The sequence below is a fragment of the Frieseomelitta varia genome, unplaced genomic scaffold (assembly GCF_011392965.1).
Source record: "Frieseomelitta varia isolate USP_RPSP 00005682 unplaced genomic scaffold, Fvar_1.2 scaffold_167, whole genome shotgun sequence".
NCBI classification, from domain to species: Eukaryota; Metazoa; Arthropoda; class Insecta; order Hymenoptera; family Apidae; genus Frieseomelitta; species Frieseomelitta varia.
Window position 1 is genome coordinate 56,978 of NW_025109383.1, and position 12,825 is coordinate 69,802.

Genomic DNA, 12,825 nt, shown 5'->3' on the forward strand with positions numbered 1-12,825 from the left:
TAAAAAGAGAGAAATAAACGTCGGAATAAATTCTCGTAATTTACTTCAACGACCGCGACGAAGGAACCGAATTTATAAAAAATGATGTAAACGAAGTTAAAGCAAGTTCATGTGTGCGCTATTCATAACATACATGCACGAAAAAAATATAATCATGTGACATATTCTGTGCACACTTTGCTCGCTTAATTAAGTTAAGGATAAAGCAATTTGCTGACTTTCAAAAAAGAATTCGAGTTCCATACTGATTAAATGTATTTTCGTAAACTATATGGACAGTAATGCGCGATTAACGTGATTTGTGAATATTGTGAGATATTTACACGAATATGTGTAAAATATTATAACAAAGTGTACGCTTCGTTAGAGCCTTGCCTTGTTCTGAAAATGATAAATTCTGAGAAGAGAGAAATTTTGTTACATTTTGACAATTTTGCGTGGTGACAAAATTATAAATATTTTTTTATATTGTGAAGTACAATATTACAATGTTACGTGTGATGATTATCTAAATGCGGCTTATCACTTGAACAAAATGTCTAATAGCAAATGACAGATATCTTCTTTTTTTGCTACAAATACTGTTATTATGGCAAACTACGTATTATTATATATACAACGTTTTTTTTTTCATATTTACAAGCAGTCGATCTCTTATATTTGTAATTATAAGAGTTTAGTGGATACGAAATTTTAGATTAGTAAATAAAATGTATTTTCTGGAAAATTTTAGATTAGTAAATAAAATGTATTTTTCGGTTTTCTCTAACATACTGGTGGTTACATTTCGACACTTAGTTTTCGAATGATAGAAAATATAAAGAAATTTTATAGAAATCAAAATAGTAAGTGAAAATGGAATGTGTCTCCTCACATCAAAACATTTTTGAAAGATTTTGATGATACGAGATACCAAAAACATATAATTTCATTCTATAGAGTTAGTTGTTAAAAACATTATGTTTTTCTTATTATTCTTGAACTTGAGTCTAGAAATGTATTATATAAAGCAAATTGATTATTTTCTTGATTTCGGGTCGAATAAATGAAATTTAAAATTTAAAATTGTTTATATTCGAATAATTATTTAATACATAAAATTTGGAAAAGTTATTGGTCCAAAATTTTATCATCTATTTCTTCACATTGGTGATAAACCATCTTCTTTAAAAAAAAATAAAGTTTTCGCTTTATTTTATTAAATGAAAAGTACAATTTTTTTGAGATATACAGAAATATAAAAATTTATCAATAGAAACAAATTTTTCTACTCTAAATTGTTAGTATTTTATAACAATTAAAATTTTTTAAAATTTGTACACTTTTATCTGTAGTTTTTCATTTTGTTTGCTCTAGTTCTCTGCAATAATGGCGAAAAAAAGTGATTGAAATACAAAACTGAAAATTACATTCATACAGTTCAAAAAATCGAATCTTTCCGTTTAGTTGTTACAAATAAAAAAACGTTCCGTGTAAAAATGACTGTGTCTATTTTTGAACGATACAAGGTTGAATACGAGAATACTGTGTGTGAAAACTACAATTTCGAAGCAAAAATTTATAACGTACGATAGAGGTCGAGGTCACTGAGTTTCAAGCAAATCAATCCAATGAAAAATAATGAAATTTTATTGGTTTCTACTTATGAATCTAGAATTTATGAAACAAATATCACGGATTAATGAAATGGAGATCATATTATTCGATATTTCTCTATAGAACGTACATAAAACGTATTAAAAATTGCGTATTTATAGAGATGTACAGGAAAATGAATTTCTTTATTTGATTTTGATACTATTTGATTTGAGATCCCGCTTTGAGCCTCGTGTTTACTGATAGCGTGCAAATATCAATTTCGAACGGTTCCTACACTCTATCTCAAAATTGAAATCTAAAAATAAAAATGGTGGAAACGGAGTTTTCGATTTTTAAAATAAAACAGCAGAACATGGTAACATTTGCACATACGTTTGTATAAAAATTTTAATTTTTTCGTATCCTAACATGTACTTTCATAATTTCAATTTTAGAACTAGAAATTATGCTAGGATATATTGTAACGATGCAGTATTCCATGTTTTCGACAAAGTTTTATCAAAAGAGAAATATTTCAATTGTTTAAAATTGAGAAGAGAGAACAAAATAAAGATGTTGCAAATTTTATATATTTTTATATATTTACAGGAAATTAAAAATCGCGAAAACACACAACAAACATAATACACTCGCTCAGGAAATTTTGATTTTTAAAATAAAAAGAGGTAAACTTTGATAATACTGAAAATACACTTACTATATGAATTTCAACTTTTTTATGTTTTAACACTGTAGTACTATTTTCATAGTATTCTAGTACAGTTTTTATATTTTTACAATTTAGAACATTCTGGTACACACGTGGCCAACATTGCTCTGTCAAAGACTGAAACTTTACTTTCAAAATTGTAAAACTGTATGATTCTGTACCACCTAGTTTTCTGACGTATGCATCCGAGTGATCCATTTTTTAAAGTTAGTTCGAAATGTTTATCGTTCATTGCGAAAATTTATAACAATCGTAAATAACACGAGCATTAAAAATGTATTGCGATGTTTTTTTTTCATCAAAATTTATTTTATGAATTCATACTGTTCTTGATTATGTTACACTTTTCTTTTCTTTTTCTTTTTTTTTTTTTACAAAAAATATACCTTCTACAAAAATTGAATAAAATTTACGTAATAATTCAAAAATATGTTCATTTTAACGAAGAAAGTTTCGCAGAGGAAATTTGTTAAAGTCTACAGATCGATCTTGCTGAAATGAATTCTACCGAAATATGCTTGCAAAGTTATTCCTGTAACCGTGCAATTTCTGGAATTTAGTAGAGCTGCAATGTGCTCGTGATACTATACTTTTACGTAAAATTAGACGATCATATGTTAATGAATTCGTGCGATCTCGTGAGATATAGCTTTCCAGTCAGCCAGTGCACGATTGTGGCGCGTTTGCGTTGCGCACAGCTGTCGATAACTTAATTAAAATCACAGCTGTAGAGAATGGTTGTCGATACTCGCACGCATTAATCGCTTGCAGTATGTTACCTGCTCAACAGTGGACGCAAGTTGCCAGAACATCTTTATTTCGTTCCGAATCTAAATGCCTGTTAAATGTCTGCGCATCAATTTGCACTTGTGACGTCAATTTTGAATATATATCGTTCAATTGTTAGAATGATCATTATCACGGTAGAACCTTCAAAACCTCCTGTTCGATTAATGAAATTTTCAAGTAATAGAACAATCATTTTTTATATTAAATTACGTGTAAGAAAATTGTTAGCATACTAACAATTAACAATTTTATTCTCTTAAATAATTAACAATTAATAATTCTTAAATAATCAAAAATGCTACATGTTTGTTAACTATTGAATTACTCAACTTTTTCAGCGTACTTTCAACTCTGTAAAGTTTTACATTCCTTTTGTACTTTCAATGATCGAATTCTTTCTTTCGCTGTAAAACACATCATCATCATTTTCGTTTATTGTTTGTTTGTTCGAGAAAATTTAATATACGTTCGTCATTGATAACAAAACGTTGACTTATCGCAGAGTTAAAGAATAGGTTAAATAGTTTCTATCATAATTATATTATAATATTGTTTTCTAAACTCTTGTGTTTCATATCTTACTTAATTCTTTTGCAATTATGGAAAACATATTAAATATGGAAATAATAACCATGTAGAATAGTTTAGAACAAAAAGAAGCCTCTGTATTAATAATATATTAATAATATATATTATAATATTTTCTTTTCTAAGAAGAGAACATTTTAAGAAGAGGCCTAAAATTCTTTATTTAGAGTGAATAAAAGTGAAAATATTATAATATACACACGTTCAAGATTTAATTACTGAATAATACCAGGGGAGCATAAATTTTGAATCACGTTGCATTTTTCATGCAAGATAGAGCAATAACACAATTCTCTAACAAAAAATTACAGTCTTCATTACAATCCAGAAACAAGAGGCATTCTATTAAAATTTACATTACTGCAGTAATGCTCAAAAAAATTTCAGAAATTAACGTATTATACTCGGTCCAATTTCACTTTAACATTATTCCAAAAATGATTTCGTTTAAAAGCTTCTTTCAAGTTGCTTCGTAAAATAACGGGCGCTGCATAAAAATTTCAACGACTGAATTTTTCGAAGTAATACTTAAAATTCGAGAATATCTCTGCGGTGTTACGCACGCGCGTTTAATTTTCAAATTTAAACGAACACGTTAGCATGGCGAAAAATGCATGAGATCTTACCTTGTCGCCGCGTTGTATACCAGCTTTCGCCGCTGGACCATCTGGCACAGTCCACATCACGTATGCGAAAGTTCTTCCATCAGTTCCCGTTTTACCGCCAACTACCCTTAGACCAAAACCAGCCGCTGTAAAAAGGGGATGAATGTTTAAAGAAGGTATTAATGCAACTGGCGCGCGTTCTTCCATTACCCTAGCATTAGACCAATTTGATGGGACGTGCACGAAATGATTTCAGTAATTGAAACTGGAGGAGTTAAAGAGTAACTTTCAAGAAAATTCAAATTTGAGAAAGGGGAATAATAATTAAGAATAGATTGTGAATTTTTATTTATTTAAATAGTTTAATCAGGATAATCAGGATAGTCTAATCAGGATAATATTTAAATAGTTTAATCAAGTTAATAGTTTAGTCAGGATAGTTTAAAATTAAATAAAAATGCAGAAACGTAGGACATTTAATATTTATTAGAAACAACGTAGTTTACGAATTATTCAATATAAATGTAAATGACAGATGATTCTGGATGTAAGACACAAAATGAAACTATTTGTAGGATTTGTAGGATAAATTTAAAAGATACGAATAGATGATAAATTTGATTTCTTTCTATTTCTTTATTATTAGGTTTTGAAATTTTAATATAATATTATAAAATTATAGATTGTTAAAGACACGTACAATTGCTCATAAAAGTATTCGACCACTTGTAAGAATTTTATATGAATATATATCATATATGTTATATGTAGAATATTTTGAAACTTAATTAACACTATAGTGAGACTTAATTATTCTAATTATATCTACTATTTGTTAAGTTTGGAACAAATATAAAATTATACACAAAAATTACAAATATTTAATACTCTAAGTACATATACATATTTTGCAAAAATTATAGAAGTATTTAGACAATCACAGTTCATTGTATCAATAAATTTCAATGCAATTTTTCTTAACGTTTATTTCGTGTTTAAAGTTAGTCTCTATGCTAACTAATTTTTTATTAAATATATTTATATTTACAAGAAATATTTTCCAACTTCATATACACATTTTTAGATTTCGAACTTTGCTAATGTAATTATGATAATTATCTCTTATTACAGTGTTGATGAAGTTTCAGAATATTTTATAGATACATACACAATTGTTCAGAAGTTTGGAGTATTCTTTTCTTCTGGGAAATATGAATTATAAATTTAATTTCTAAATATATTGTAATAATTATAAGTTTTATTTCAGACAATTCATTCTTAAATAGTTGAAAATATTGATATTTATATTTGAGCAAAACCAGTTCTATTATAAATGTTCGAATACTTTTATTAAACATCATCCAACCAAATACAATTCAATTTTTCGTTCGATGACAGAAATTACAGCTAAAATATTATCAAAAAAAGAAAAGAGTTTGACGGAGAACGAAATTGATCGCCAATCTCGCATTACCCCAACGAAAATTTCATCGTGTCCCATAGCTGCGGAATAATAAATAATATCGTGAAAAATTGAGGAAGCTCGCGAAAACGGGTGACCTTTATGTTTATAAATTGGTATTCATCATGGCCAGCGGTGAGCTCAACGGGAGACTAAACAATTTCACGGTATATCTGGAGCACGATCTTTTCTGCAAAATTGTAAATTAAACGAGCTGTACGAGTCTAACGCGCAGTCTACTCCACTTGTCAATCGATAACGTCGACAACTTTATTATTACATGACACCTACAAACGTCACCTGTTCGTTTTTATCTTTTTTTTCCGTTTTTTTTTTTTTTTTTTTCTTTCCATCGCGCTGTCACCTCGTTACGACTGCCCTGTAATCCATATTGAAAGTCTACCTTCCGGTTTCCGCGCGATGCACAAGTTAATGGCGTACTGGCGCGATACGTTAAAAGATCGGCGTGCACACAGAGTTATTCCGTGTAGATATGAATATTGATGAGCCTGGAAAAGTGGCTTTCATTGGGTTGCTATAAGCAGGTCATCCCGCTGCGGTGCATCGATTTATTAAAATACACAGAACCGGACGAAAACCGGTAATTTTATATATTATAGTATATTAACAGATTGTACTGTCTACTGCTAATTATCAACGAATCGTTTCTTTGACTTGAACATAACGTTACTCTCAGACTATCAGAGAATGCTCAGGAAAATTTGTTGCTAATGTATTAAAAGGGGATATTGTAATAATAATTGTTGTATAATCATACATATATAATATCTACATCTAGATAATAGAAAATTAATTTGAAACAAATTTCGTTGAAATTTATGATATAGTTGAAGCAGTATTTAACAAGTCTAGATGTAGCTTTATTTACGTAACAGTAATAATTATCTATTTTTTGGTTGTAGTTGGAAGAAAATATTACAGAAAAAAGAAAAAACATGGATGGTACACTACGTGCATACTGATTAGCAAATTCGTATTTCTGAGAATATAATTAATAAAATAAAATCTCGGTAGAAAATAATGTCACGTATTAAATGTTATTGAAGCTTATATATTAATGAAAAAATAAATTTTATTTTGTACCGTATCATAAATCACGATACTACAGGAACACATACTGTACTGTACGATATTTAAAATTTGCTTTTAATAAAGTATAGATTAAACGGTTTTACAAAAAAATATTAAATTACGTAGATCGAATTTAAAACGAGATAGAGGAAAACGTTGTTTGTGAAGTATCATTTATATTGGAAAAACTGGTTTTGATTTACTGTGGGTTTCTCTGTGATACGTATCGTATGCGACATTTAGAAAAGAATTTACATTCTGAAAAGATATTAGGCTATCAGAAATGAAATGATGACATTCTCTATGCAAAATATAAAATAACAAAATAATATAAAAAGTTAAATAACAAAATTATACACTATTATTACTTAAAAGATGACTAAAATGATAAATTTTAATAATTGAACGAAGTGAATTTTTATTCTTTGCACCAATATCCTGCAAGTGTATGATGTTATTTATTTGAAATTTAATTTATTCGAACTCCGTGCAAGTACTAAATTTTCTTTTTAAAAACAAAAGTGAATGTTTACTAAAAATCCATCGTCAGAAGGAAAACGATTGAATTTCGTTCATCGTCCATTAAGGATAATAAACTTTCGTCGTAGATAGAGATTCAGAAAGCTACTTTATCCTCGGGAATGTCAGTTTCACCGGAGTCGAAGGTGATTACGAGTCGCAGACGAGCGAACGCAAACGACAAACAATGAATATTCCTTTTGATGGATATCCGCATAACGAAGTAAACAGATGATTAACATCGGACTAATTTAACGCGATGAACACCGCGAGGAACTAAATGGATCGCGTTACATAACATTTATAGCAACAGGTTCCAGAGCGTTTTAGCGTGATATAGCAAATCGCGAGATTAACGAGTCGCAGTCTGTTCGAATGGAAGATTGGCCGAGCCAATCAGAATCGTTAATCTTTCGAATCAGACGACTATTTCGTATTCACGTCATAGCGATGAATTTTGCGAAAATGTTCAACCTCGATGTTCGAGATCGACGCCCGAGCTTTCGAAACGGGGGCGGCTGCATTTTAAATATGCCACGATTCCAGAGATACAGTTTGATATAAATTTCAGGAGCACATATAGAAGCATGCGAAAATTGCTTGCATTATCTTTTGGTGCTTAAATTGAAATTAAAATATAACTGGGATGGTTAGCTGAAATTTCTAAATTTTCAACTAAAGATTTAGTTGACAGAATTTTTAAATGTTTAACTGAGAATTGCAGTTTCATTGTTAAGTTAATGTTTAAAGAGTAAATTAAGTTGATATTTAAATAGTAAATTAAGTTGATATTTAAATGGTAAATTAAGTTGATATTTAAATAGTAAATTAAGTTGATATTTAAATAGTAAATTAAGTTGATATTTAAATGGTAAAAATTCAAATATCATGGGATATTGCAGAACATCACGGGATATCTTCTTTTTCTCGTAGATCATTCATTTATATCGCACCATTCGCGAGTCGCGTATAGAAAAACAAAATTATGCTTCCTCGATACTTGTGTCCATATAAATAATACATCTGGTGTGCGTATGTTCGTCTTTAATAATTGAAATTTACGGCGTACGCCCTGAAATATCCCATCTTTTCGACACCTCGAGGTCGCGTCTCTTCTTTCGTCGTCCTCTCCAAACGAACTCTCCCGACGAGTGCTAAATGAAACCGACGTTTCGTAATTCTGAGTTTGACGAGTTGAAAAGGTAGGAAAGAAACGACGGAGAGGCGAGAGAAGAAAAGGGGCTGATCGAAGGTTCGTCGGCTCGTATGGGGATGAATCGGGCAGAGTTTTGATGGGCGTCGACGCGGGAACGCCAATCAAGGGCCGTCATTCAGGCTTAATTAACAGGCTGGGAACAGAGCGGGCCTACGATAAGGTCCGCAGCCGCGGGCTTGTTCTGGTAATGACGTTGCAGCGCAATTATCTGATCGGCTGGCCGTTTCTCCGCGGAATTTTCGATAAATACTCGCTGCCGGTCGGGGAGTCCATCTTGTTAGCGTTCGTCCACGAAACGGACGTCGGCCGACAACCCTTTCTCTCGTCGTGCCCCTTGAAAATTTGCCTCGCAAATCCGCGGCAAATTGAATTTCCCATCGCCCTTTCTCCGAGGCGATCGCATTAATTCGCCCAACAGAGCTCCGGGCTCGTTACCAAAAGTGCGTGGATAACTTGGGCCTTGTGCCGATAACGCGGGGCGAGGTCGAGAAAAGACGCTCGACTTTGAATTGTACTATACCCTCGCGACGTTCGTGAATCTCTGCGGGATCGATTTGGAAACCTGTTGGTCGTGTTTGACTTGAGTACATTCGCTACGCGGCAGTGGACATTATCTTTCGCCGTTGAAATTGAAATTAACATTTCATCGGGGCGTGGCCAATTAAAATTTCTTAATTTTCAATTAAACTCATTTGAAACTCGGTTGAAATTTAACTCATTTTTCTTAATTTAACTTAATATTTAATTGAACTTTAAAATTTAACTGGCGGTCAATTTGGAATTTCTGAAGCTTTAATTAGGAATTTAAATTTAATTGAAGTTAATATTTAAACAGGTGAAAATTGAAGGCATTATCTCTTGGTGTTTAAATTGAAATTGAAATATAACTGGTTACCTGAAATATCTAAATTTTCAATTAAAGATTTAGTTGTGACAGAATTTTCAAATTTCTAATTGAGAATTGCAGTTTCGTTGAAGTTAATATTTAAATAGTAAAAATTCGGGTATGGGATATTGCAAAACATTTTGCGATCACAATAAAGTTAAAACGGTAATGTCGAAATAGTACTTTGTATTTTAGTTTTCCTTCTCTAAATGAAAACAAAATGCTGTTTTCTTAAGATGTGTCCTTAAGATGTCTAGAGAAAAAGAAAGAATAAAATATTCAGTAACGTTTGTAATATTTAGATTTCGTTCTGAATTGTCCATAAATCCACAGTATCATATATGCATGTACATATGCTCGGAAGTAAAACAATGTCTTCCTAGAATTAATATTTTTCTGTCATATGTATGTCTTTCACGTAAACTGTAAATTTCAAGAAATTGACATATTTATAATACTGCGATAAACTGTTGTTTAAATGTATCTTCCAAAATTATTGCAACGTATTACAAATGCATGGAAATAAGTTGTCTGTAGAGGCACACGTATCTTTAATAATGAAATTCAAGAACAGTATAAAGCGAAACAGGATCCCCATTTATGAAAATTCTGTGAGCATGGAAAGCTTGTATAAGGAAAAATATATTAATCAAAATCAACCAACGCGTTATATGTTCCGAATATTTAGTAAAATACTTTGAAGCTGTCATTTTTAAATGAAACGTAAATGACAGAAAATTGCAAGAAACGTGAGGAATATTAATTACTCACTTTTGCGTGTTACGTTACTACGTCACGCATGATTTTGCATAGGTTTATTAACATGCAAAAAATATGTAGTTCAGAGTTTGAGAATCAAATATTGTACGAATTCTCCAATAATGGAAGTTTCATCTTTGTCATATTATATTTTAGTGCGTCAAGAATTATACAGAGGATATTTTGAAAATCATAGATCTATTAATGGCTTTCAAACAAAATTATTATATTAAAAGCTATTTAAATAATCACTAATTTTGGACTGTATATAAATTTTTTAAAAAACTCAAAATAATAAGGTTCAAACTTCAAAAAGGAGTTAATTATTGCATTTTAATTGTATATTAATTATTACATCTTTCTCCAGATATTAAGCAACTTTTTAACATATTTTTAACATAGTTTTAACATATTTTTCATCTTGTATTAATGTTATATAAACCTTAGTAAAATAGATGAAATAATAACATACATATGATAATAAATAACATTTATGATAATTTTCATATATAATTATTACATAAGCAGCTTTTGTTTTCAGTATAAATGTAAAGTAAATTTTAAACAGCTTGATTATCGATTGACTATTTTTGAAAATGTATTTTTCTTGATTATTATATTTTTTGTAAGTCTACATACAATTCTGTATTTAATATTAAGAAATATTTTACATTTAATCATACCTTGTATGTTATCATATCTTTAACCACTGTATATTATCGATTACTTCCATATTTATTTTAATACTATTAATGTGCCTTTATTTTATTTCAACCTAGTAGTATAATTTATTAAATTATAAAAATGTAAGCAAAGAATTAATATTTAATTCTAATATATTTCGTATATAAAAAATTAATTGTTTTATTTTATATGAATCCCTTCGCAACGTCTAGCATTTGAAGATAAATATTGTATTTGTAACATTATTTGATTTGAAGTAATTTTAAAATGATCTAAAAAAAAAAATTGTACACTTTTACGATCTCTCTGTTCTTTTGTGCTTTTTATAAAAGAGCTAAGAGATGACGCAGAGGTAACTCAGTGCAAAGTTATTACAGAAATCTGCAGATATAGTTCCACCCACGCATAGAGTGTTTGAAACTGAAGTCTAAAGCAAGTCAATTTATCACCATTATAGCCTTCTTTCGTTTTCCATCTACGACCACGCTCTGCCCTATTTTACGTGCCCTAGGGTTTCTGTAACTTTGAAATATTCATGAGGTTTGTCGCTTAAATCAAGTTGTAGCCACATCGTTTCAAACATCCAAGTATAGATAAAAGGAACAAAAAGTAAGATCAATTGTGGCAATCTACATTAATCTTACTGTTTGCTGAAGAATGCATTGTCGAAAATTTAAATTTGTATCTGGAAAAAAAAAATTCACATGTACTAAAATTTAAAATTTGCAGATAATAAGAATTAAATTAATATGAAAAGTGAAAACTTTTCAAAAGACTGTGAATTTTTGTGCAAAATTGCACATTTTAAAATATAATTAAAAAGACTTGGATAGAAAATTATTTTACTTACTAAATATAAAAAGCACTACATTTTGAATATTTTATAAATTTTTTCATATTATGTTTAATTTTTCTATTATGTTCAAATTTTTTATTTTTTCCATTAATACATAAAATCCACAGTCTAGTAATAAATATATAACTTCTCCCTGATAGAAATATACTTTTTCAAAATTATATTTTTCCGTATGATAAGAATACTTGTCGAGTGACAGTGTGTAAAAGAAATTGTCTTTTTACTATTGTTTAGTCATCATATTTTTTAAATGTTACTCAGAATAATCCATGCGAAATTTTAATTTAATTATATTTTATCCACAATAATAAAAAGATCATTTTAAATGAATCGATTTTGTTACTTGAATAAAATATATATTTGTCACAAAATATAATTTACTGAATATATCTGTTAAATTTCAAATATTTGAAGCACAGAAAGAAAGATCTTTGTGGATCTTAATTTATTTGTCAGTCAAAATTGGATCATTTCTAAAATATGGTCAGAACAGTTGTTTAAACGAACAATTCAAGAAGTAGTTATTGCCCTAAGTCACTATAGAACTAGTAATATTAATAAAAAATTTAATAAACTCTCATAATATTCATGTAAATATAAAAACTTATTAGTTTTCTAAGAGTTTTAGTTTTAAAAATTTTATTCACGATTATACAAAGATCTTTCTTCTTCGCTACAAATAATTTTCTAAAATACAAAGTTCTGTACAATAATATAAAGTACATAAAGCATAGAATATACAGTATTGAAAATTTTCTTCATCGTAAGATCTCTTTAAATATGAAATTTCTGTAACATTCATACTCGTTGTAAATCATGAATTTCGCTACAATTGCAAAGAACGAGAATCAGCGTGTAAAAGTGACAAAGAAGCAAATTGCCTGAATAAATTATTCGCGTACAATGCGAGATTCTATTAAGTTGTTGAGTTGTGTTCGCGCAGGACCTCGTTTGGTAAACAATGATGAATAAAAGCCGTAGCGGGCGGTCGTTTGAAAAGGATCGTGCCCGCGTTGAACAGAGCAAGGTGAAAATGAAAAAAAAAAAAAGGGAAAAAAAAG

The 12,825-nt window shown here is 29.6% G+C and overlaps 1 protein-coding gene across 4 annotated transcripts in view; it reads right to left on the reverse strand.

Annotated features, from left to right (window-relative positions):
* LOC122538556 (regulating synaptic membrane exocytosis protein 1) overlaps positions 1 to 12,825 on the reverse strand; it is a 289,590-nt gene that overhangs the window by 50,717 nt on the left and 226,048 nt on the right. For all 4 annotated transcript variants that reach the window (XR_006308875.1, XM_043672749.1, XM_043672748.1 and 1 more), the window contains exon 12: positions 4,312 to 4,436. Coding sequence is in view for 3 of the 4 variants with exons in the window: in XM_043672749.1 (XP_043528684.1) it covers positions 4,312 to 4,436 (125 nt within the window). In the remaining variant the exon portion in view is untranslated. The remainder of the gene's footprint in view (positions 1 to 4,311; positions 4,437 to 12,825) is intronic.